The following is a 27407-nucleotide window of genomic DNA, read 5'->3' as shown; positions in this document are numbered from 1 at the left end:
GACCTTTGAGACCTCTCTTTAGTATTATTCGTCCAGGCTTCTGTATCCTGGATGGATGTCTTGTAGTTGGCTGCACTAAAACCAGTATTCCACCTGCTGGACCACTCCAGCTGCTGTTCCAAAGCGCACCTCAAGAGGTTTCCTCCCTTTGATGCATCAGGAGTATCTTGGTTCTTCACATCATCTGCAAATAAGACACCCTTATCTGCAAGCTTCTTGCAAGGGCATGAATCAACTACAGACGGATCAATGCCTTCACCTGTGTTGTGACTTCTCTCCATCAGCATTGTTTTGTTTACCAAAACTCCACGCCCCTCAGTCAATCTATAGTTCAGTTTATCCACTTTACTTCCTTCGTGAAACTGGAACTCTATAGAGAGCTTCACCGAACCATCTTAGCTCACATATTCCTGTGCCGTCACCATGTTGCCAACAAACTCTATGCTCTACTGTTTAGAAGGTATTAGGTTATTCTTTCCTTTACATATTTTTCATTGTTTTCCTGACAGTTAATGTCTGGCTAATTGTCCTGTAGCTGTAGCCTCTTCTGCACTACCGCTTTAAGGAGTGGGGCTTACGTCTGCCTTTCTGTTGCCCTACTCTCGGATTTGATTTGATTTGATTTATTATTTTGTATAGCCCTTGAATCACCCCCAGGGGGATATCTCAGCGCTCAGGACATGCTGCGAGAGCGGTGGCACTGGCTAGGCTGAGAACCAAGCGGTTTTCAGAGTTTTCCTAACCTTCAAGTGGTCGGGCATTGTCTTAAGGCAAGAGGGAGTTGCTTCCATATGAGAGGGGCTTGGTGAGAGACGGACTTGCCTCCAGTCCTTGACTTTTTCATTCTCGGCGTATTGAGAAGGGCTTTGGAACTTGAGCGTAGAGCCCGAAGAGGGGTATATGGGTGGAGCCTCTCCACCAGATAGGCGGGTCCATTCCCCCATATAGCTTTATGGGTGATGCAGCATATCTTTAAATTTCACGTGTTGTCGTATGGGCAGCCAGTGTAGTTGGTGAAGGAGAGGGAGAGAAGCAGATCTATGGGCGGCATTTAATATCAGGCGGGCAGCAGTGTTTTGTATCATTTGGAGTCGGTTTAGAGAGAACTCGGTGGCTGCGATCAGAAGGGCATTGCAGTAGTCTAACTTACTCAGTACTAGGGTTTGAGTCAAGGTCTTGCTGGTGGAGTCGGGTAGATAGGGGAAAGCTCTCCTTAAAAGGGCCTAATATGTGGAAGAATGAGCCTACAGTGTGAGTAACATGCTTCTTCATAGTGAGCTGTTCAAGGTACACTCCTAGGTTCTTAACAGTGGTTGCTGGGGAAGGGGCCTTCAGAAGTACCGGGGGCCTCCAGTGGGGTGACCATAGGAGTGGGGCGTCACCGAAGAGCAAAACCTCTGCCTTCCCGGCATTCAGCTGGAGGTCTTGCATCTGTCCCCATTGTGGTGTTCATCTTCATCTTTCCAAGCTCCAGCAGTGCCCTTATGTTTTTTTGTGGACGGGTTGGCCTTGACGCGCTCTCTTCAATTCATTTTCACATAACTACTCTCTCGTCCCTTAGCGTTGCGTCCTCTAGTTCATCGATTTTTTTGTTTGTTTCAGGGAGATCAAGGAGCCCCCGGAGAACCTGGAAAGTCGGTGAGCATTGGGAGGGGATTACTTTTTGTTTGCACAGAATGTATTATGTTTCTTGCTTCTAGGAGGGGACAGCTTCTGAGAAAAGTATCAAACATAAGAAAAGCCAAGTAACCCACACTTGTCAAAACTCAGTTTTAAGTTAAATATGTTAAAAATGTATTGGCTGGATTCATGTTGCCAATATTTCTCTCATAAAGGGGTTTATGTATTTATTTGCACATAGTTGTGAGAGACTATTGAAACATTTGTCACTTTTGAGCAAACTTCAATGGATGACACGCGCACCCGTTTTGCTGTACATCAATGGAGCCCGGGAATAGCGGGCAGTTGTTACCATGGTTAGTAGAGGCTCGTTGTAGCGGATCTGGTACATGCTCATCAATCCTTCAATAAATAATGTCCCTTCTTGATCCACAATGGCTTAAAATGACTTTCAGGGGCTAACTACATCCCCTGATATGTACTGCCTCTGTCTCCTTTAAATGGACAAAGTGGCTGATTAGAGTCTGGTGGAAAGAGTACTCCGTTGCCGCAGTAACGGAGTACCTTCTCTGCCAAACTGAAGGCCCGCCTGCATGAGTTACAGATGGGCAGACCTTAAGCATGTCACAGGCTACTCTGTCTCCATCACTGACACACTCCTCTGATGGGCTGACCGAGTGAGGGCTGTTGTAGGTCTGACCATTCAACTGCCCGATAGATCTTGAGTGGGCGGTCAATACCCAGTTTTTACTCTCCTTTACTGCCATGAAAAACATGGCAGTAAGGACTGTAAAAAAATGTAAATGACCCCGGCACTGTGGGAGAAAACTCCCTTGGTGTGAGGTTCATTCGTTTATGTTTTTCAATCCTGCTTTGGGATTTTGCTTTTGAAAAAACAAGAACATGTAACAAGTTTGCAGGACGGTATCGTCATTTTGACAGTACTGCCTGCCAGACTTTCAATATATTCACAGGAACTGCTGTGTCGGCAGTTCTTGCCAATGTTTAGAGTTGTCCGCAGAGCTGGTGGCCAACTCTAAAAATGGCGGGCATACGCCATACCAACTGACTTACCTCCACCCACCAAACTCCAAACAAGTCCTAAAGTCAAGAAACCAGGTCCAAAGTGAAGATTGTGTATCATTTGACATGGTGCAACGTTCTGTGCATATGTATGAACAGCCGGGGCATAAAATGATTGTGACTGGAGCTGTTTCACGTCCTCAGCTCTTAGTTATGGCAGTGCATGGTGCAAAAACATTTTAGCAGCATAATATGAAAACAGGTCACTATAGCCATTAATGTGTGACCAGAATGTGTGTGCTTATATGTTGTGTTGCGTTTTGTTCTGGCGGTGATGTGTTTTTGCACAGTATTATTACAAGATGTTGTTGTGTTTCTGTTTCTGTTTTGACTGTTTTGTTGTTCTGTGCCTTGTTATGTTTAAATTGTATTGTTCAGTTGCCTTGTGCAAGTTATTGTGTTATGTTCAGTTGTTTAGATGTGTCAGTGCTTCTACATTTCCATCCAAAAGGAGCCTTTAAGTTACCACACAAACAACTATTTACCACTGTCTAAAGTGCATAAATAGCGTTGTTGCAGCTCCTCAACTACTTAAAACACCAGTCAGCACAGAACAGTGCCAGAGACCGCGTCTTAAATCAGCGCTTACAGTACTCACTTCATGGCACTTTGAAAGGTTTGGTAAATTTAGAGAAGGAAGATGTGTGGGTGTAAGTTGTACAGGTAATTCACTTTCTCTAAAATGTGTTTTTGGCCAACTACTGTAACTCCTGGTTTATTCTATTTAATGCTGATTAATCATTTTCTCTTTGTGTTCCCTCTAGGTTTCTGTCACTGGTGGATACAAAGGAGATAAGGTAACAGTGCTGAGTTCAGAGATACTGCCCATCAGTGCTCAGTAGACTAGGAAAGAGTAAACAAGTGAGAAAGTGAGTGAGCAAGAGAGTGAGCACACAAGCGAGTGAGTGAGTCTTTGAATAAGCAAATGACTGAACAAGTGAATGATTGAGTGAGTAATTGAGGGTGTGAGTCTTTGAAAGAGAGTGTGAACGAGTGAGTAAGTGGGTGAGTTACTATGAATAAGCGAGTTAGCGAACAAATGAGCAGGTAAGCGAGTGAATGAGCAAAGTTATCAGTGAGTCTTTAAATAAGTGATTGTTTGAATGAGCGAGTAAGTGAATGAGAGATCGAGAAAATGAGTCTTAAAATGAGGGAATGGTAGAATGAGTGAGTAATTGGACGAGTATTTGAATGAGTAAGTGATTGAAAAAATCAATGAGTGAGTGAAAGGTTCTTTGAATATGTGAGTGAATGAACTAGTGAATAGGCGAGTGAGAAAGGAAATTACCATGTGAGTCTTTGAAAGAGTGAGTAAACAAATGAGCGAGTAAATGAGAAAGCAGGTGAGAGAGCACCAGCGTGTTACTCTTCACGTATATACTAGACTAATAATGGTGAAGGGACATGAGTTGAAATCCAACAACAGAGCAGTCTTCACTCAGCTCTCGCGCTTGATGGTCTGGAATGGATCAATTGTGCCCTGTGAGATGAAATGGACGACAGACACATTTTGGCTCTAACAAAACATTTAAGAGAACATTTACCCCACTGGATTTGAACCTTTGACCAAGGGTCATTCATAAACACCTCTTGTGGATGGAGTAGTCAACTGAGCAGTCACATGAAAGCCAGGGGTGTTTCATGGCAGGCTGTTGCTTTTGAAAGTCCACAATGGCTGGGGCAGAGTCAGTCACATCAAAAGATATGCAATACTAGGAGATTTAACACATTCTCTACCAGCTTGAAGAGGTGACACTGTTAGGATTCTCCAATTTCCTGTAGGCCAATAATCCCCTATGTGACGATTAGTAGTAACCCTATCACTGAGGAGAAGTAGGGTCTGACGAGAAGCACACACAGTTCTTCACTCACTCACCCACTTACTAGTTTGCTTACTCACTTGAAGAAACAGGGTGGTTTCTCACTGTTGCCCTGGATCATAAAGCCCTGGATGCAATATTTGTAAATCTGCAGCCGTTGAATTACTCCCTTGCTTGCAGCCAGGGACAGCGCTAGGCATGGACAGCGTGGGCCGCTGCCCAGGACCTCGTACTCAGCCCACTAGCATGGGGCCCCGCACCAGTCCAACACACCACCAAACCTCTTGTGCCCTTGCCGATCCCAATAAAGAAAGGTGTCTGTTTGCAATTGGGCTTACAGGAGGGGTCCACCTCCCTGGGCCTCTCAGGGATGGTGTGTGGAGGCCTAGGGGAGGGAGACACTCCATATTATGCCAGTTGCAAGGAGGCCTAATTACAGGTGTGCCCTGCAATTAGGCCTCCGGCATGGCTGTCCATTGAGAGACGCTGCAGGTCACCCATTGTCAGCACTTTACAGTCTGCACAGTTTTAACTCTCAGCCCACAAGCTATTCTCACACCTTCAGCCCGATATGAGCTGTGAATGAGGTGCTTGTAGGTGGCAGAGAGGGGAGCTGCAGCCCAGGAGGAGTCTGCACAAAGCAGCTTCCGGAGCCCTGAAGGTGCCACTTATGTAAAAGAGAGGGGCCTCGCAATCCACTTCGCCCAGGGCCCCAAAAAGCCTAGAACCGGCCCTGCTTGCAGCAAATTTCCGACTTTCATGGGGTTCACAGAGAACCCTAGAATGCCCCTGGAAGCCTAGAAGAGTCGCACGTTTCTAGTGGCGAGAGGCGTAAAAATGACATACAAGGAAATTCCACCAGATGGAAAATACTGCGGGGCAGATTTACAAGCCCATTGCGCTACTTTTGCGTCACTATTCCCATGATAAAAATGACGCAGAAGTGGCGCAAGGGGCTTGTAAATATGCCCCTGCACGTGTAAAATTGACGCAAATGTGAATTCTCACACACACTTATGTGTTTTCTACAGAAGCAGCTTTCCTTGTGAGAATGCTCTTCTCATATACTAAAGTATGGGGGTGCCTCTTTCAGGTTTCGGCCCGCAAACTCTTACTCCTGCCCAGATAAGAGTACATCTGCGTGTATTTACCATCAAGGGGCCCGATTCACAGAACTAACTTAAGACAAAATCCTAAACTTACTACTTTTGGTATTCACAGAAGTTAGAATTTTTTCTTAAGTTTGTCTTAAAACAGACTTAAGTTAGGATTTTGTCTTAAGTTTGTCTTAAGTCTGTCGTAAGTTTGTCTTAAGACAAACTTAAGACAAAATCCTAACTTCTGTGAATACCAAAAGAAGTAAGTTTAGGATTTTGTCTTAAATTAGTTCCGTGAATCGGCCCCAAGGTGTATATGAATAGCCACACAAGACGAGTTAGCGGGTTTTCACCTACTTTTGCCTGTAGGCCCACCAGAAACGCCCACGCACCCACTCCTAAGCCTGAATTTTTAATTATGAAAATTCCATATCCTGGCGGAAGGTCCACATTCTCAGACGCACGCTGCATGGGATAAATCCTGCTATATTTCTAACTCAGAAAACAGAATTTGGAATTTACCCTCGCAAACGGCACACCTAAGGTGAACTTGGGTGTGAAACTAGAACACAATTCACTTGGTAATTCTTCCAGGGAGCCATTGCTCATCAGATAATTAGGAGACATTGAGTTAGTTTATCAGCTTAAATCTCAACACGAACTGGTGCATTCTACGTCACTAGCCACTTAAAGTTTTTAAGTCTGAATATTTAAATCATCTCCTACCCTTTTTTTATTGTAACAATTTTCTGTGGTTTAAATCACTTGTTGTTAGAGTCTGCGTGTAATATTCAGAACCCGTAGCTGTCTCAGCCTTCCATCCTTCCCCTGTAGATTTAGGGCCAGATGTACGACCTGCCAAATAGCACCTCGCAAATTGCATCGCATTTGCCACTCGCAATTTACGAGCCCATTGGGAATGACAAGCCCTCCCAGGAATGTTGGCCTGCTGGGCACAGCAGACCGCCATGTCTGGGACTGCTTTTAAATAAAGCAGCTTTTGTTTTAATTCCCTGGGACCACTGCCTGCCCTTAAAAAATAATATTGCATGCATTTGCAAAGGGGAAGGGGTCCCCTGGGAACTCCTTCCCATTTGCGAATGTATTACCACCTACTTGAAGTAGGTGGTAATTTGCAAGTGTTTTGCGACCGCAATTGCCGTTGCAACACATTTGTACATAGCTTTTGCGGTTGCTATTATGAAGGGAACACCCCTTCCTAATAGACAGTATTTTGTGAGTCGCAATTTATTTGTGACTCAGAAAATACTGTTTGGACATGGGCCCATGCATTTTAGCGTGCGCAAACAGGTCTAAGACCCGTTTGCGCACGCTAAAATGCGTCGTACATCTGGCACAAAGTGTGTATCGATCACGGTGGGCCTAATGAACCTGTAGAAATTTATATTGTATTGTGTTAATAAAAAAATGTAAATACACATTAATCTAGTTGTTTTATTGCAAACTTTGTGAAGCGCCTAGACACCGCACAGCTAATATTGTCTTCCCAAAGTTCAGGTACTGTTATTTCAACGTGTTTTGATCATAGTGAAGGTTTGTCTGAGTCTTTGGACCTGTAATTTCTTTCCAGGGGTTGTGTTGTGCTAAATTCTGTTTAATTATCAGCCTTCCTACTCAACATAACACCCTCCAACACCCTCAGAATTGAATGCTGTGTAATCTGGAAGACAGCTAAGAGCAGAGAAGTGCCATCTTCAGAGGAGGTTCTTCACATCCTGACAATCTCCCCCACTTCTCTTTTAGGGTGACAGGGGTCTTCCGGGATCAGAAGGGACCAAGGGTGACAGAGGAGAACCAGGAGAAAAGGGAGACCGAGTGAGTACCGAACAAATATAGCTTTTTGCTTTTGAAAAAATATAGAGGATTGTAGATCAGAAATTACCCTTAAGAGGGATGTTTTTGTGAAAGGGATCTCAAGTGGTATTAAAGAAAGGGAGAAGGCTGTTTATGTGTACCCATTTACAGTTTTATGTTGCCTATGTAATTGTTGCTGCTACAGCCTTTGAAGGCAGCCATTTTGTCTTAGACCGGCTGGGTTTCTGTATGACCATCAGCAGTGGGAGCCATTTTGTCTAGCTGTGTGCAAGGACATTGGCTGAGCTCTGCTGCGATGCCATAGTGGACTCCGGGCTCCACGTACTACTGCTGCTTTTTACTCTGTGATAGGACTCCACAAACGCACGCCATCACTGTGTGTTGCTGGACCGCGTGCGAACATTTAGGGGTAAATAAAAAATCCTGGGCTGTACGCCAACATGTCAGGGGCATTGTTCAGTACTCGCGTGTAACCAGGCAGGCAAAATCAGGCGCATAATAAGAAATAAACACCACTCCCCGAATGAAAGCGGCAATATCTGGTGCTACCCCAGCAGCTTGCAGTCGATGTGAATTCTAGGTTAGGTTTGACTGGCCGACAGGAATATCTGGAGAAATCCCACAAGGTAAGTCCTTGGGAAAGTTTGTCAGTCAGTCAATTAACTTTATTCGATCTTAAAAATAGGATCATAATAGTACATTAGAACATTGGAATGTTGAGAGCTCTATTGAAGACAATGGAGTGCCCCCTGCTTTTACGGGCCGGTAAAGGCCCACAGAGCAACAGTCCAATGTTTTACAAAGGCCTCTCGGAGCTCCCCTCGAGCTTCTAGGGTCCTTTGTTTTATTTGTTAGAACATTCTGCCCTCTAGTGGCAGAATGTTCTAATCGCCTTAAAGCCCTTCGTAGCTGGGCTATACCAGCTATTAAAGTCCCGCTCCCTTGTTAAAGTCCCTCGCCTTCGGCTCGGGCCTTTACCGCGGTAGCAGGCCTTTAATAGCCGGCATAGCCCGCTAAGGCGGGCTATAAGGCTATAGTACAACATAAAGTGCATATTCAGTAGTACATCACCTTTCCAATAATTTAAATGCAAATAGCAATTTTTTATAAAAGGTATAAACCGGAGCTAATAACAGAAGCTAAAAACCCTCTATTAGGTGATTACTAAATCCATCCAATTCATAGAGTAATATACAAAATTCCAAACTGTGATTAAAATAGTGTTACAAGGCAGTTAATCTCCTAGTTGTTAAACCCATACATAAATAAGATGCAAGGGAAAAACCCACATTTGAATCAGGGAGCATTTGGAGAAAGAAAAGAGCTGGGTGACATTGCACAGATTTGTTTTTCCACAGAAGAGGAATTATAAACTTTTTACGATGTGACATATAAAATTTGCAAAAAAAGATAAGGTGTAGATTAGATTGGGAGAAGGTGCCATCGCACGGGCAAACTGGCAGTTCATTAAGTAAATAAACTCCAGCTGGAAAGCCCAGCATGCATGGCATGAGGTTTAGTATAAATCGCACCAATATATATCGATGTTGGATATTTGTAACAAAGACCAGATAGGAATTTAAATCAAAAGGGATAGAAGGAAGCCCCAGATATAATGATTGCCTAGTTTGTAACAATTTTCATCATATCTTTTGTTTCCCCTGTGCATTCTGAAACAACTTTTAATTTCAGCTTTAGAGATTGAATGCCAGGTGAGTGGATCCTTATAAAGGGATTCGAAACCCAGTACTATCAATGTTTCTTTCATGTATTGAATCCATGGTACCTTATGAGACTGGCCAAGAGTTAAGCAATCCTTAATAATGTTTTGTGTTAATGCCACCGTATCGCTCCACCAGATTGAATGCGAAAGTAAAACCGGAGCAAGGCAGACTAAGTCTGAAATATAGAGAACGTTCAGCTCTTTATGCAGAATAAAATTTGAGCAGCTTTTAGGACGAGTTGGAAAGGAGGTGGGACAGTGCTTTTTTCCCCTTTCGTTCCAAATGTTCAACTTAAGCCCCTCAATCCTGTGATAAAGTAGGTGCAAATGTTGAATTCTGCAATCAGGTTTCCCTGCAGGCTTCTAATTTGTCTTACCTTTTCATAATTAAGTGTGCTTTCGCTTTCCATCACAGGGGTCCCCAGGTTACGGCACCGCTGGACAACCAGGAGCCAAAGGCGAGGCCGGCGAAAGGGTGAGTGAATGGAGAGTTCACAAGCATATGAGCAGATTTATTCGAGTAGGCACCACTTCATGTACACATTTAATATGGCACCCCTGTGCTTAAAGAGTCATAGCCATATCAAGATTTAACAAGCATTGGCAAAGTCACCAGGTCTGGCATTGACTGCCAGCCTTTCAGCTATGTCAATGCTTTTTTGTTTTGTTTTGTCATGGTTTTTGCAAAAATTTATTTTTGAGGAATTTACTGGACCCTCATAAATCTTTAAAAACAACAACATTAACTAAAATCAGAAGTATGGTTTTGGTCTCATTTAAAAAAGCAATCATGGACATAGTAGTCCCTGCACTTAATGGTTCTACTTTGTGTGTAGATGCGCTTCCTGTGAAAGAGCAAAATGCTTTGACTCATAGTGAAGTTATACTATATCAAAACCAATAGAAGAAGAGGGTTTGCTGAAATGAAAGTTCTTATCAGTATTATGTGTATATGTGTATGTAATAAATATATGTATTATCCATTGGCGGTCGTCACTGGGTAGTTATAGTTAGGAACATGTCCAAAGGAAATTAATTTTTGGGTTTGCTTATATGTTTGGTACCGTTTGACAAATCGTCACAAACCCTTCAACAACAAAAAAACATTCACATCAGCTCCTTTGGTAATATTTTGGGGCGATCTGTCACGGGGGTGAGAAGAGGGGTGGGGGGCTAAATTTGTTTCCCTATTTATTTTTACATAGGAACTTTAGACACAGCTACTGCCCAAACCACTTTATGGATTTACTCAAAATGTGGTAGAAAGCTAGATCTTGATCCAGAATGAGTGCTTTCTAAAAAAAAATCTTTTACATCCGTTCATTAGTTTTTGAGCAATTAATGCACAAAAACTTTGTATATATGATGCAGAGGATCCGCGGACTTGACAAATCTGAACCTACGATCTAATTGGCTGCTACCACATCAACCAGGATGTGAGGGCAGCCATCTTAGACTCGGAACTCAGTCCTGAGTCCTAAAAAACAGTGAATGTGTGCCCCCCATCCCCGAGCCTTATTAGGCCTCGGGACCCCTACCACCAGGACTGAAATCCATATAAAAGTGGAGGGGCAGGCAGCTCCCTCCTAAGCCTTAAAAGGCTTCAGGGACTCTATTCCTCTGGCCCTGCTAGTTTCCCTGCCCATCAGAATTTAGTTATTTTAAGGAACTATAACTTGTGCTCTAAAGTAACTATTAAGCAAACACAAGGAGATGATAGACGGAGTGCTGAAACTTTTCAGACACTAACCCCCAGTCACAGATCTGGGTTAAATCCATCATCATTCTTTAGCTCACTTCACCAACCCAGTTCAGACACAGCTATATGCAAATGAAGCTTGATCCTGTGCCACCTGGAAACGGTCCAGCCCGAACAGGCGCAGGGTCAAGACTGATTTGCATATAGCTGGGTATGAACTGGGGTGGCAAAGTGAGCTAAAGAACGATGATGGATTCAACCCAGATCTGTGACTGGGGGTGAGTGTCTGAAAAGTTTCAGCGCTCCGTCCATCCTCTCCTTGTGTTTGCGTTGTTCGCCCTAAGTTGGCATGGTATGCCCAGACATGGGTCCCTTGCTCGTTTTGCCACTCTATTCAAGCTAGCCTGGATGTTGAGGGGTGTTACCCCGAAACGAGTCAGAGGATGCTTGTTTCCTGTCCAGGGAAGACGTGGCTTGGCTGTTCAGGCTGGACTGTTCCCATGAGGCACTGGGTCAAGACTGTTTTGCATATAGCTGGGTCTGAACTGGGGTGGCAAAGTGAGCTAAAGAACAATGATGGATTCAACCCAGATCTGTGACTGGGGGTGCATGTCTGAAAAGTTTCAGCACTCCTTCCATCATCTCCTTGTGTTTGCTAAAGTTACTATTACTCACACCCTCTCCATGCACTGCTAATTACCCCACCTAATACATAACTCATGACATGATCTATGACATCACTTATACATCACTGCAACATCTGAAATTACATCATTGATAATACCCAGTGCATGTCGGGGGCACGAGTTATAGTTACTTCAGGGCATAAGTTATAGTTCCTTGAGATAACAATAACTGGGGGATTTCAGTGGTTTGGTCCTGTTTGCTTTAAACAGCATGTTTTAACTGACATTTTCTCCTAACTATAACGTCCCTTTATTCTTTGTTTTTTTCAGTGAATATATATACATATGTATTACAACTAGCCACTCCGTAGTTATAATTATGATTCCCAAGGATAAGAATTTCTCGCATTTCTGCTTGCTAATAACGTTGCTCCCGTTTGACAAATCTCCACAAAAGTATCCAGACCCACAGCCTTTTCTACATTTTCACTGGGGATCATAGAGTGGCGAGTTATAGTTTATGTAGTGTGGCTAGTGAGTTGACAACACTGGGTTTGAGATGTGTTACAGTACTGTCATGGTGGTGCGTAAATAATAATAATCGTTAGGTTTAGGAACAGTTTAGTTGTTGGTTATTGCATGTTGCCATGTGTCAAATACGCCCTATTGGTAATGCATGTGTTGGTTATTAAGTTTCTGTTTAAGTTGCAGTCATATCAATGGTTGAGTTGGGCTGCAAGCTCAGAACTGCAAGACAGGTTGGGAAGATTAAATGATGGACCTGTAGGTTGTTTAGATGCACTTTTGACTCTATATTTTTGATTCCCTTATCAGCAGTGTGGGGAAGAGCGTGAAATAACCATCTGTGTGCTGTTACATAAACACATGCTAGTTGTGCGTGTCCAAGCGTCATGGATGAACAGAAAAGTTTTACCCCATCTGAGATTTAAAGGTTTTATGAGATAGTACCCAATGGTGTGCTAAACTGGGGAAAACTATTACCCTGTTCTCAGAGGCTGCAGGAGGAAGCACCATCTGAAGTGAAAATGTAGTGAAGTGTAGTACCCTGTCTTGAGAAGTTGCATGGAGGAGTACTCTTTGGAGTGAAAATGCAGGGCAGTATAGAGCCCTATGTTATTGTGGGTGATTCGCCATAAGTGCCCACTCATCATTCTGTACAAACAGGAACATTTGATAGGTGTGTGGTGCAGGTGGAGGAGCACATTTGTGATTGTTTTGTGGTGTGTTTTATTTGGTTTACTATAATGTAGTTGGTCAGTATTGTGTTTGAATCATAATGTTTGATGTAGCTCTAGTGTGTTGTAGGTGAATACTTTTTTTTGCTTATGTGGTTCAGTAGTTGTATTGCAAAACTGCTGTAGTGTTTAATTGTTCTATTGTATCAATAATTTCTCAGTATGGATCTACTGGAGACTGTCATCATTGTGTTTGGAAGATGTCCCAATTTATTTTTGGTGCAGTTTCCAGAGGGTGAAGTACTGGGTTAGATGAAGTGACTTCACCATTTGTCTTGTTGGTTGGCCAGCAAGTGCGACCATGTGTGGGGCATTTTGCAGTGCTCTACTGCACCTTTGTGTGTGAGTATGTAGAGCAGTGTGTCCTCCTTGTAAGGGTGTATGTGTTGCTTGTGTAAGATGGAGGTGTGAGAGTTTGTTGTGCTGTGTAGTTTCATGAAATGATGTGGATGTCTGATAACATTGTCTATGAGTGTAGTTGTGCCACTATGTTTTTTTGTTGCAGTCTGGTCAAGAGAATATTGAGTTAAGGTGATGGTAGGTTAAACTTTCTGTTTGTTTGTTTAGTGCTTTGAATGTGTAGAATTATGAATGACAGGGAAACCCTTCGTCAAAGGAAACATGTTACTGTTGGAGTACTGTACAAACAATTTACTCATTGCCTGTAAGGTAAGCTTGTCTGCTCTGTGGCCTAACTACTAACTACCAGCGGGTGAGCTCAGGTTTACTTATTGACTTTAGTGGTTACCCAGACAAGGTCCGAGGTTTTTATTTATTCTCTCCCCTCTCAACTAATAACTTAATTTCTTACACCAGGTACCAACTAGCTATTAATTATGTTTTGTAAAGCATTATTTACAGCTCATGGCAGAATTCCCACTGAGACAAATGACAGAGAATTTGAACAAATAATTTTAGTAACAACATTGTTCTTTTTTCCTTCCATAGGGGGTTGCAGGACTGAGCGGCAAAAGTGGAACAAAGGTATGACCATTCATTAACTATTTGAACACGTTTACTTCTTTACAGGGAGAAGAATGAGCATATTAATATACCATATATTGTGCTGCCATGTGGTCAGCATGCACCTGGTGCATGTTGTCTTGCATGGATGCTTGGCAATTGTTGTGCTGCACATCTCTTCCATCCTCTTCTGCCTAACTCTGATGTTATGAACTGAATGCATGTCAGCTATGTTGGCCTACAAAGGACTGCACTCTAAGTGCCAAACCAACAAACCCTTCGGTCTGCTGGTGACAACCTTCTGTGCTCTTCAGTAGATGCCCACATCATACAGCTGAAGGTTCCTACTCAACATGTGGTGGTCTGGACACTTTGCCCCTAATGCCACCGGTGCAATGAGTGTATTGTGCTTTTAAGCCAAGTGCAGGATTATTTTGGTTGTACTCCCTTTATTGCCTTTCTGTTAGTGTTCTGCATTTCCCTTATATTGCTTTTATTGTGTAGAATTCAATACTACCCCAGTCAGCCAACATAAAAATAAAACAGAAACGATTATGAGATTTGCTGATTCCAATAAGTCTTGTTTGCTTATGTTTTCATTCTCAGGGAGACCAAGGGGACCCAGGAGAAAAAGGAGAACCGGGTAAAGCAGGGGCACCCGGACAGATTGGGCTACGCGGAAAGGAGGTAATCTGTCTATTGATGAAGCATCTATTGATCTCTGTGTTACAGGAGACTGATCAAGGATCAGAGCCTTCTACACTCAATAAAGAGTTTAGAGAAATTGCAATCTTGCATTGTCCATAGCTTGTTGGGATCAAACTTTAAGTTATTTTGATTGAATGTACACATTTAATTTAATGCAAAGTGAAAACACTACATAACTTCATCACCATACTTATAGCAAACATACAAGGCTATAAAGTTAAACAGTAAAATCAAAATAGATGTTGTACCCTATTGTTAAAAGGCTTTTCAAAATCTGGTTATTCTGGCAAGCTGCTTCGAAGATAAGAAACAAAAAGAAAGCGCAACCAAATGCGATTATAAAAAAAAAGAAAACAAAAATAAATGCCATTCTTATGTGATGAATGACGAAAGAAACATGCATACCTGTGGGACCTCTGCTTGTCGCTACAAATGAACATACCTTACCCTACTCACAGGCAATGTACTATTTTATTTGTATATTTCCAAATATTACCTAGAAAATAACTCTATACAGTTCCAAAATTCTTAAAGCCTGTTAATGATAGGGTATGGGAATACTATGTAACATAAAATTATTGATGGGAAACTGTAAATAAAGGGGACAGTTCTCACTCATGGTTCTGAGTGACATAATGCACAACTCGAGTTACACTCTCGTCTTTCAGAGGCCCCTCTGATCCCTTCTGTGTAAGTCGATTCTACCATTCATGTTCAGTTACTCTAGTCTAATACATTTTTAACTGTGACCTGTATTGATCACACTGTAAGTAGACCCTGTATAATAGAAGCATCGAGGATTGAGTCAATTGTAATTCACCACCCAGGCAGTAACAGCAGAAATGTATCAACTGATTGAGAGGTACCAGAACTAGTATCACCGCCTCCTGAAAGAAGCTAAGAGAAATGCCCTAGTAAACCACATCAAAGCCAGCACAAACTAATGCAAGAAACTCTTTGCCACTGCGAAAAAGTCATCCAATCCCGCCACCACCTACAATGAAATTTCTCCCTACTAGGAACTTTGCGACAACCTTGCTGACTTCTTCCACAACAAGATCTCGGCCATCTATTAAAACTTCGAATGTCAACACTCTCTCCCAACAGCATCAACCATCTCACATCCACGAACACTAACCCCAAACACCTGCACAGCCATTGGGACATCCTCACCATGCAAGACACTATCTCCATCATGAACTCCGTACACTCTAAAGCACCCACTAACCATCGCTCCCACCACATCTTCAATCTCGGAAGCAATCCTGAACACCTCCATCAACTCGGCCTGCTTCCCTGAGAACTGTAAACACACCGAAGTGAAACCCCTCCTGAAAAAAAAACCATCCACCGACCTAGCCAAACTGAAGAACGATCAGCCTATCTCTCTACTCCCATATCCAGCAAAGGTGCTCGAGAAAGCGATCACCCAGCAACTCATACAACCCCTGGAATGTCACCACCTCCTGGACCCCTCCCAGTCTGGATTTTGAGCCAACCACATTACCGCGTCAGACCAGATTGCGGCCACTGATGACAGCCCTCATTCTCAAAGACCTGTCAGCCATGTTTAACACTGTTCGCCATCACATCCTGATCAACAGACTCCATCACATCGGGATCCAGGAAGATGCCCTCAAATGGATCGCATCATACCTCACCGGCAGAACACAAAGATTCCGTCTTCCACTGTTCACCTCGAAGCCCAAGAATATCATCTGCAGCATGACCCAAGGATTGTCCCTCAGCCCCACTCTCTTCAACACCTGTGTGACTCCCATGGCTGACACCGTCAGATCACACAGACTCAACATCATCTCCTACGCTGAGGACTCCCAGCTGATCCTCTCACTGTCCGGAGACCCATCCACCCCCAAGGCCAACTCCCACATATGTATGAGCAATGTCGCTGCCTGGATGGAGGACAACCTCCTCAAACTGAACACGGACAAGACAGTAGTCCTCACCGTTGGGAACAACACTTCACCATGGTACGACGCATTGTGGCCCGCAGAACTCGAACCACCCACACCAACAGACCACGGCTACAACCTCTAATTCATCCTAGACAGGAAGCTATTCATGGAGCAACAAGCCAATGCAGTCTCAGCTGCCTGCTTCCACACCCTTTGCATACTAGACAGGATCTTCCGGTGGCTGCCAGTCAACACCAGAAGGTCCATCACACAGGCCCTCATCACCAGCAGACTGGATTACGGAAATACTCTATTTAGGAATCCCTGCACACCTCCTGAAGAGATTCCAGACAATACAAACTCAGCGTCGAGACTTATCCTTGACCCCCCCAGATCGACCCACATCACACCCCACCTCAAGAAACGGCACTTGCTCCCGACCTAGAGGCGATGCCAGTTCAAGATGCTGACCCATGCCTACAAGGCCCTGCACAGCATACATCAACAAAAGCCTCACCTTGCCACCAATCGAACATACACTTTCGATCTGCTTCCCTCTCCCTTGAAGACACCCCATGGATCTGCCAAACCAACAGCAGAGGACCCTCCTTCGCGCAGCTGGCAGCTAAGGCGTGGAACAACCTCCCCCTGCAAGTTAGGACCCCACCGTCTTTCCAACAATTCAGGAGAGAACTCAAGACCTAGATGTTCAAATGAACATCCCACCTCGCAGCAGAAAACACCACCAGCGCCGCGAGACCCATAGAAGTGAGCTGCAGCGCTCTATAAATGTTTGATTGATTGAGAGGTGCGTGGTAATGAGATTCACTTCACCTTGTGATCCTCTGCATCTTCCTCTGGAATTAGCTCTTATCTAGAAATCAAGGGATTTTCCATTAACCACATCTTATGACCTATGTTGATGCAGGAATAATCAACAAGCATTGGTTGGTTGGTGAGGTGTAGGAATAAACGAGCACTGGCGAAGCCAATCAGTATCGCAAGAGCTATTGGCTTTGTCAATGTCAATGTGTTTTAGCATTGCATGGCTAGATGGTAAGTGTTTCCCAGGCAGATCCAGCATCCAAGTGCCCGCAGCTGATGCAACGTTATTCCTTTGTGTAACCATGGGAATACATGAACAAGGCATCCCAAATTACATTTACCATTTGATAGAAAGCACAACACAATATGAAATGTGTCAATTACCTTTAGTGAGTGCTGCCAAAATAATCTAGTAAACTCATGATACTTATTGTGTTTGCCTCTCAAGAACAGAAGGTACCGTCTATCTTAGTGCAATTCATACTGGTGACTAGCATGTTACACATATGCCTGCGGCAGGGACTCAACCCACTGAGCTATCCGACTGCCTAGAAGTATCACAGCCAGTGATCATCAAAATGCAGAGATCGTTGCAGGATCAATTGACATTGTCAATTCTTTCCAGCCATGTTGCACAGTATCACAGGTGCTTGGCAGCATGGTTGAAAGTGAAAAAAAGATAAATAAGTGCTATGACACCCACTGCTAACTGCTTAAAGATGCTTGTTTCTATTTCTTTTTAAATGTTCTTTACTTTCAGCCATGCTGCACAGAAGCCGCAATGCTGTACATGGCCAAAAAAACAAAGACACAGCCAATAGATTTCGCATAGGAAAGACAACGTCTCACAAGTGCTGTATGGTCGAGACCTAAAAAGTGCATAGATCAGCAATTGTTGCTTGAATGAATGGCCATGTCTCCCCGTGGCCAGCTTTAATTTTTAAGACCTGTGATTTATCACTGCTTTGTAGAAGGCTTGCCTATGATACTTAAGGATCCATTTGTGTTAAAGGCCTTAAACACTTTTACAGCTGGCTGTCCCTGCTGCTGAAATGAGATACACGGCCTGTGATACATGTAATGCCTCCCTCGGGCAGATGGAAGGCTATGCCCTCTCCTCGTGGTAGTGTCTCTATTTCACAAGACTTGGATGCCAGGTCTGTTTCCTTTCCCTTAACCGCACTATTAGTGGGCAAGAAGTGCTTTCATCGCATGTCTGTCCAGCACTCAGCTCTTCCACTGGACGTGAACAACTGAGCAGATGGTAGCCTCGTCGCCAATGGTGTACACGCGATTTGTGCAAACAGGAGTTACCGCAGTCCATAGAACACAAAGAATGTTGTACCAGGGCAAAAAATGGATCATACTGAATTTGCTCTGATTTGCAGTGTTTGCGCAACAAGAAATGGAACAAATATATTTTCGCGACTTTTAAAATGTGAAAGATGAAAAGATGAAAAAAATTGAGGTAAATCTGTTTCCTTTTTCTTATAATCAGTTTGCTTTGTTATTTTGGGTTCAATGATCATTGGTTAAACACTTTAATACACATATAAAATGATTTATGAACATATGCTGCATCTTGCAACTTTTTCGTTATCCCTTTTTACCCTGGTGCGTCACTTGATAAACAAGCATTTGTAATGCATTAGGTCATGCATTACTGATAGTTTTAGGTATTGGTGTTGCAAATAATAATGCAACACCATTAGCTCATACTTTCAGTAATGCAAGACCTAGTTCATTGCAAATGCTTGCGTAGTGAGCCTGGAGCCAGCATTGTATGTCTCAATGCAGTACCGCAAACTGCTCCTAGAGGTCCCTAGTGAGCAAGGTATCAGCACTGCATGTCTCAGTGCAGTACCGCAAACTGCTCCTAGAGGTCCCTTGTGAGCAAGGCACCAGCCCTGCATGTCTCAGTGCAGTACCGCAAGCTGCTCCTAGAGGCCCCTAGTGAGCAATTCACCAGCACTGCATGTCTCAGTGCAGTACCGCAAGCTGCTCCTAGAGGTCCCTAGTGAGCAAGGCACCAGCACTGCATGTCTTTGTGCAGTACAGCAAGCTGCTCCTAGATGTCCCTAGTGAGTAAGGCACCAGCACTGCGGATCTCTTTTGGTCACATATGTTACTGCACCCTACAGGAGATATGGTAAATCCACCGTCCCCATAATGTTTTGCATGCAAGACAGCACTACGAGTACATTCAAATAGCTACGTCCATATATACAATTAGTAGCTTTGTGACAAAATAATTGTCACCTTATTTTGGGATAAGGTCGTACTCTGTGTGGAGCTGATGAAGGGACATTTATAGACGGTCTCATATAAATATGAGATGTTCTAGTGAGTGAAGTAACCACTGCCAGCCTACCTTAGGACCAAGTATGTGTCTTGCCTGAAGCCTTTTAAGGAAATAGTGCCTTGAGGCTGTAATTAAAACCTAGGGAGTAATACCACATGTAACAGGGGATGTCCTCATGGGTGGTTACAAGAAGAGACAATGTGGTACTAAGGAGGGACTACTAAGTCTATTGACCAATGAAAAGTCACCATTTACAACGGACAGGGACAGAAGCCAATTAAAAAGATGGGTGGAAAGTGGGTGGAGAGTTATGCCCATATTCTGAATACAGCATGTCTTGAAGAAACAGCGCAAGCACTACCTAGGCGAGAGTGCTGCCTAGGCGAGACCTAAAAATTGACACACGCAACTACTTTGCTCCATTCCCTTCAAAGCAAACAGCAAACACTGTTCAAAATAGCATTTGATCCATTTTAGCACAAATGCAGGCCCTGTGCACGTTAACGTAACACAGCAAAATGCATCAATGCAGTGCGTTAAATTTCTCTGCTCTTGACTGATATTCTCGCGCTGATGAGTATTATTCACGTCAGGGTTCCCACTATATTTACTTCTGGGTCGATATATTGAGCGACCCAGTGACTTATGCACTAATACGATTTATAATGTACGATGTTGAGGTTGTTCTGTTGAACTGCAAACACCCATCACTGCTTGTGGAACACTCCTGCTGCAGTTGTGAAGCTGTTGAACTGAAATCACCCAGCACTGCAGGTGGAACATTCCTCTTGCAGTCACTAAGCTGTTGACGTGCAATCACCCAGCACTGCAGGTGGAACCTTCCTCTTGCAGTCACTAAGCTGTTGACGTGCAATCACCCAGCACTGCAGGTGGAACCTTCCTCTTGCAGTCACTAAGCTGTTGAACTGCAATCACCCAGCACTGCAGGTGGAACCTTCCTCTTGCAGTCACTAAGCTGTTGACGTGCAATCACCCAGCACTGCAGGTGGAACATTCCTCTTGCAGTCACTAAGCTGTTGACGTGCAATCACCCAGCACTGCAGGTGGAACCTTCCTCTTGCAGTCACTAAGCTGTTGAACTGCAATCACCCAGCACTGCAGGTGGAACATTCCTCTTGCAGTCACTAAGCTGTTGACGTGCAATCACCCAGCACTGCAGGTGGAACATTCCTCTTGCAGTCACTAAGCTGTTGACGTGCAATCACCCAGCACTGCAGGTGGAACCTTCCTCTTGCAGTCACTAAGCTGTTGAACTGCAATCACCCAGCACTGCAGGTGGAACATTCCTCTTGCAGTCACTAAGCTGTTGACGTGCAATCACCCAGCACTGCAGGTGGAACCTTCCTCTTGCAGTCACTAAGCTGTTGAACTGCAATCACCCAGCACTGCAGGTGGAACCTTCCTCTTGCAGTCACTAAGCTGTTGACGTGCAATCACCCAGCACTGCAGGTGGAACATTCCTCTTGCAGTCACTAAGCTGTTGACGTGCAATCACCCAGCACTGCAGGTGGAACCTTCCTCTTGCAGTCACTAAGCTGTTGAACTGCAATCACCCAGCACTGCAGGTGGAACATTCCTCTTGCAGTCACTAAGCTGTTGACGTGCAATCACCCAGCACTGCAGGTGGAACATTCCTCTTGCAGTCACTAAGCTGTTGACGTGCAATCACCCAGCACTGCAGGTGGAACCTTCCTCTTGCAGTCACTAAGCTGTTGAACTGCAATCACCCAGCACTGCAGGTGGAACATTCCTCTTGCAGTCACTAAGCTGTTGACGTGCAATCACCCAGCACTGCAGGTGGAACATTCCTCTTGCAGTCACTAAGCTGTTGAACTGCAATCACCCAGCACTGCAGGTGGAACATTCCTCTTGCAGTCACTAAGCTGTTGACGTGCAATCACCCAGCACTGCAGGTGGAACATTCCTCTTGCAGTCACTAAGCTGGTGAAGTATGGAAAACTGCGAGGTCCTGGGTCTTTAAGTTTACAAATGTCGAACTACGAGATTTGTGTTAATAGTAACATGGAACAAGCAAATAACAATGTGATTTCAGAAGATCATACCTGAAAATCAAGCTTTCTTTGCTTATGCATAACTCATGCATGACAGTAAAAAATGAGCACAAAATGGAACTACCCAAGCCACGCGCGAGTGTGATGGCATTCCCTGCACAGACTCATGCAACGAGCCAAGTCTGCTCTGTAACCAAATGCTGAGCATCATGTGGGACTAAGTGGGCCTCCAACCTGTGGGTTATATGTTTAATTAGATAATTAAAGCCCTCAAATAAGAAAAATAGGAAGACAAATAAAACAGGCCCTATGTGATTGTGGAGCACAGAGCAGGGAAGACGAAGGCACAGGCACGCGTCCTGATCATATGAAGGCATCAGTTGCAGGGGCAGCACACACTCATACTAGTGTCAGCACACACTCATACAAGTGTCAGCACACACTCATACAAGTGTCAGCACACACTCATACAAGTGTCAGCACACACTCATACTAGTGCCAGCACACAATCATACAAGTGTCAGCAAATACTCATACTAGTGTCAGCACACAATCATACAAGTGTCAGCACACACTCATACTAGTGCCAGCACACAATCATACAAGTGTCAGCACACACTCATACTAGTGTCAGCACACACCCATACTAGTGCCAGCACACACTCATACTAGTGTCAGCACACACTCATACAAGTGTCAGCACACACTCATACTAGTGCCAGCACACAATCATACAAGTGTCAGCAAACACTCATACTAGTGTCAGCACACAATCATACAAGTGTCAGCACACACTCATACTAGTGCCAGCACACAATCATACAAGTGTCAGCAAACACTCATACTAGTGTCAGCACACACTCATACAAGTGTCAGCACACACTCATACTAGTGTCAGCACACGCTCATACTAGTGTCAGCACACGCTCATACTAGTGTCAGCACACACTCATACAAGTGTCAGCACACACTCATACTACTGTCAGCACACGCTCATACTAGTGTCAGCACACGCTCATACTAGTGTCAGCACACACTCATACTAGTGCCAGTGCACACTCATACTAGTGTCAGCAAATACTCATACTAGTGTCAGCACACACTCATACAAGTGTCAGCACACACTCATACAAGTGTCAGCACACACTCATACAAGTGTCAGCACACACTCATACTAGTGCCAGCACACAATCATACAAGTGTCAGCAAATACTCATACTAGTGTCAGCACACAATCATACAAGTGTCAGCACACACTCATACTAGTGCCAGCACACAATCATACAAGTGTCAGCACACACTCATACTAGTGTCAGCACACACCCATACTAGTGCCAGCACACACTCATACTAGTGTCAGCACACACTCATACAAGTGTCAGCACACACTCATACTAGTGCCAGCACACAATCATACAAGTGTCAGCAAACACTCATACTAGTGTCAGCACACAATCATACAAGTGTCAGCACACACTCATACTAGTGCCAGCACACAATCATACAAGTGTCAGCAAACACTCATACTAGTGTCAGCACACACTCATACAAGTGTCAGCACACACTCATACTAGTGTCAGCACACGCTCATACTAGTGTCAGCACACGCTCATACTAGTGTCAGCACACACTCATACAAGTGTCAGCACACACTCATACTACTGTCAGCACACGCTCATACTAGTGTCAGCACACGCTCATACTAGTGTCAGCACACACTCATACTAGTGCCAGCGCACACTCATACTAGTGTCAGCAAATACTCATACTAGTGTCAGCACACACTCATACAAGTGTCAGCACACACTCATACAAGTGTCAGCACACACTCATACAAGTGTCAGCACACACTCATACAAGTGTCAGCACACACTCATACTAGTGCCAGCACACAATCATACAAGTGTCAGCAAATACTCATACTAGTGTCAGCACACAATCATACAAGTGTCAGCACACACTCATACTAGTGCCAGCACACAATCATACAAGTGTCAGCACACACTCATACTAGTGTCAGCACACACCCATACTAGTGCCAGCACACACTCATACTAGTGTCAGCACACACTCATACAAGTGTCAGCACACACTCATACTAGTGCCAGCACACAATCATACAAGTGTCAGCAAACACTCATACTAGTGTCAGCACACAATCATACAAGTGTCAGCACACACTCATACTAGTGCCAGCACACAATCATACAAGTGTCAGCAAACACTCATACTAGTGTCAGCACACACTCATACAAGTGTCAGCACACACTCATACTAGTGTCAGCACACGCTCATACTAGTGTCAGCACACGCTCATACTAGTGTCAGCACACACTCATACAAGTGTCAGCACACACTCATACTACTGTCAGCACACGCTCATACTAGTGTCAGCACACGCTCATACTAGTGTCAGCACACACTCATACTAGTGCCAGCACACACTCATACTAGTGTCAGCACACACTCATACTAGCGCCAGCACACACTCATACTAGTACCAGCACACACTCATACTAGCACCAGCACACACTCATACTAGTGCCAGCACACACTCATACTAGTGCCAGCACACACTCATACTAGTGCCAGCACACACTCATACTAGTGTCAGCACACACTCATACTAGTGCCAGCACACACTCATACTAGTGCCAGCACACACTCATACTAGTCTCAGCACACACTCATACTAGTCTCAGCACACACTCATACTAGTGTCAGCAGGCATGCATACTTGTGTCAGCACACACTCATACTAGTGCCAGCACACACTCATACTAGTGTCAGCACACACTCAAACTAGTGTCAGCACACACTCATACTAGTGGCAGCACACGCTCATACTAGTGTCAGCACACACTCATACTAGTTCCAGCACACACTCATACTAGTCTCAGCAAACACTCATACTAGTGCCAGCACACACTCATTCTTGTGTCAACACACACTCATACTTGTGTCAGCACACACTCATGCTAGTGTCAGCACACACTCATACTAGTGCCAGCGCACACTCATACTAGTGTCAGCACACACTCATACTTGTGTCAACACACCGTCATACTTGTGTCAGCACACACTCATGCTAGTGCCAGCACACACCCATACTAGTGCGAGCACACACTCCTAATAGTGTCAGCATGAATGCATACTTGTGTCATCACACACTCATACTTGAGTCAGCACACACTCATACTAGTGCCAGCACACACTCGTACTAGTGCCAGCACACACTCATACTTGTGTCAGCACACACTCACACACTCCTATTAGTGCCAGCACACACTCATACTAGTGTCAGCACACACTCATACTAGTGCCAGCACACACTCATACTAGTGCAAGCACACGCTCATTTTAGTTTCAGCACACACTCATACTAGTGACAGCAGACACTCATACTTGGATCAACACACACTCATACTTGTGTCAGCATTATTGCATATTTGTGCCAGCACACACTCATACTTGTGTCAGCACACACTCACCCTTGTGTAAGGACACACTCCTACTAGTGCCAGCACACACTCATACTAGTGTCAGTACACACTCATACTAGTGCCAGCACACACTCATACTAGTCTCAGCACACACTCATACTATTCTCAGTACACACTCATACTAGTGTCAGCAGGCATGCATGCTTGTGTCAGCACACACTCATACTAGTGCCAGCACACACTCATACTAGTGTCAGCACACACCCATACTAGTGCCAGCACACACTCATACTAGTGTCAGCACACACTCATACTAGTGCCAGCACACACTCATACTAGTGTCAGCACACACTCATACTAGTGTCAGCACACACTCATACTTGTGTCAACACACACTCATACTTGTGTCAGCACACACTCATGCTAGTGTCAGCACACACTCATACTAGTGCCAGCGCACACTCATACTAGTGTCAGCACACGCTCATACTTGTGTCAACACACACTCATACTTGTGTCAGCACACACTCATGCTAGTGCCAGCACACACCCATACTAGTGCGAGCACACACTCATACTAGTGCCAGCACACACTCGTACTAGTGCCAGCACACACTCATACTTGTGTCAGCACACACTCACACTCGTGTAAGCACACACTCCTACTAGTGCCAGCACGCACTCATACTAGTGTCAGCACACACTCATACTAGTGCCAGCACACACTCATACTAGTGCCAGCACACGCTCATTTTAGTTTCAGCACACATTCATACTAGTGTCAGCACACACTCATACTAGTGTCAGCACACACTCATACTTGTGTCAACACACACTCATACTTGTGTCAGCACACACTCATGCTAGTGTCAGCACACACTCATACTAGTGCCAGCGCACACTCAGACTAGTGTCAGCACACGCTCATACTTGTGTCAACACCCACTCATACTTGTGTCAGCACACACTCATGCTAGTGCCAGCACAAACCCATACTAGTGCTAGCACACACTCATACTAGTGCCAGCACACACTCGTACTAGTGGCAGCACACACTCATACTTGTGTCAGCACACACTCACACTCATGTAAGCACACACTCCTACTAGTGCCAGCACACACTCATACTAGTGTCAGCACACACTCTTACTAGTGCCAGCACACAAGCATACTAGTGCCAGGACACGCTCATTCTAGTTTCAGCACACACTCATACTAGTCTCAGCACACACTCATACTAGTGCCAGCACACACTCATACTAGTGCCAGCACACACTCATTCTAGTTTCAGCACACACAACTGTAGACTCAGAGGGGTTGGGTAAGGCGGCCCTAGTTATGCCCTGCCACTGGGGTTGCTGCTGCCTTTCTCAGCCCTCTGGACATGTGCACTGGGTGAAAGTTGGGTCAGAGGTGCTGGGTAAAGAACAGAGGTGCAGAAGCTGCTGTCTACTGACAAGGCTAGAGGAGGTGTGTGTTCATGAGAGAGGAGGAGGAGCTGTGAAATTGGACACAACAAGATGGGAAACCATGAGGGGAAAGAGGAAGGGCCATGCACTGCCATTGAACGCAAAACGTCAAAAGCCCTAGATACCTGCAAACAATAGGTAGCTCTGTGAAGCCAGCACTGGAAGGATAGACTTCTCCAATCAAATAAGAAGGTGAATGCAAAATGCCTAATGGACCTTAGAAACAGAGGAATATGCACAAAACCATCAAATTAGAAGTGGCCAGTTGAGAGAGAGAGAGAGAGAAGAAAACCATCAAACCATGAGCAGAGTAAGGTAACATAGAGTGTTATAGTACAACTGAGCACTTTACAGAAGAAACTAGAGGGTGGCACTGCCAAATTCTGTATCATTTAGTAGAGTACAGTAGGATAGATTAGGTTGGAGTGTAGTAAGTGAGATTGGGGTAAGGTCACAAACATTGTGGGGTAATACTGTAGCGTACTGTACAGAAAAATAAACAACGGCGTAGGCAATCAGAGTATTACATAACAAATGTAGCAGAGCAAGTTGACTAAGGCCATGTATGTATGTGGAGTGTATATAGCACAAACTTAGTTGATGGTGGTAAAGCACAGCAGACTGTCTTATGTAAAGTGTGATAAAATCCAGTAAATTTCTGCAGAGTACATTGTTCAACATTGGTGTAAACTAGTGTAGAAAATAATACAACAGACAAGCCTTTGTACCTAATAGGATGTTGACATGTTTTATACTATATGCCACAGGATTATGTGACTGGCAGGAACTTTTAGCCAGAGTTATGATTTTCAAATTTCTTCTTCGTTGCAGGGTGAACGCGGGGAGAAAGGGGACGAAGGGACACCGGTAAGTGTCCCATCAGTGGTGGTGATGTTTCTTCCCTGTTTCTGGGTCTTGAATTTCATTTCTGATTCTTTCTTGAGGTGTTTAGTTTTAGTTTAGTTTATGTGTGCTTCTGTGTTTTCTT

The 27407-nt window shown here is 44.3% G+C and overlaps 1 protein-coding gene across 1 annotated transcript; it reads left to right on the top strand.

The window, feature by feature from the left end:
• The first annotated feature begins 1260 nt into the window (after positions 1-1260).
• Positions 1261-27377, top strand: LOC144783407 (uncharacterized). Its single transcript, XM_078662397.1, has 9 exons — positions 1261-1287; positions 1603-1638; positions 3468-3500; positions 7385-7456; positions 9595-9654; positions 13709-13744; positions 14330-14410; positions 27251-27286; positions 27372-27377. The coding sequence occupies exons 1-9, from the start codon at positions 1261-1263 to the stop codon at positions 27375-27377; spliced, it is 387 nt and encodes a 128-aa protein (XP_078518523.1).
• Positions 27378-27407: the final 30 nt, after the last annotated feature.

Source organism: Lissotriton helveticus, chromosome 9 (genome assembly GCF_964261635.1).
Source record: "Lissotriton helveticus chromosome 9, aLisHel1.1, whole genome shotgun sequence".
Lineage (NCBI taxonomy): Eukaryota > Metazoa > Chordata > Amphibia > Caudata > Salamandridae > Lissotriton > Lissotriton helveticus.
Note: the sequence above shows the minus strand (reverse complement) of the source record. Positions and strands in the feature narration are given on the sequence as shown.

Excerpts from the sequence above, each read along its gene's own strand:
- LOC144783407 (XM_078662397.1), top strand. The coding sequence starts at position 1,261 with ATGCTTCTTCATAGTGAGCTGTTCAAG. Across the intron at positions 1,288-1,602 it reads TTCATAGTGAGCTGTTCAAG|GGAGATCAAGGAGCCCCCGG; the intron begins GTACACTCCTAG and ends TGTTTGTTTCAG. Across the intron at positions 14,411-27,250 it reads TTGGGCTACGCGGAAAGGAG|GGTGAACGCGGGGAGAAAGG; the intron begins GTAATCTGTCTA and ends TCTTCGTTGCAG.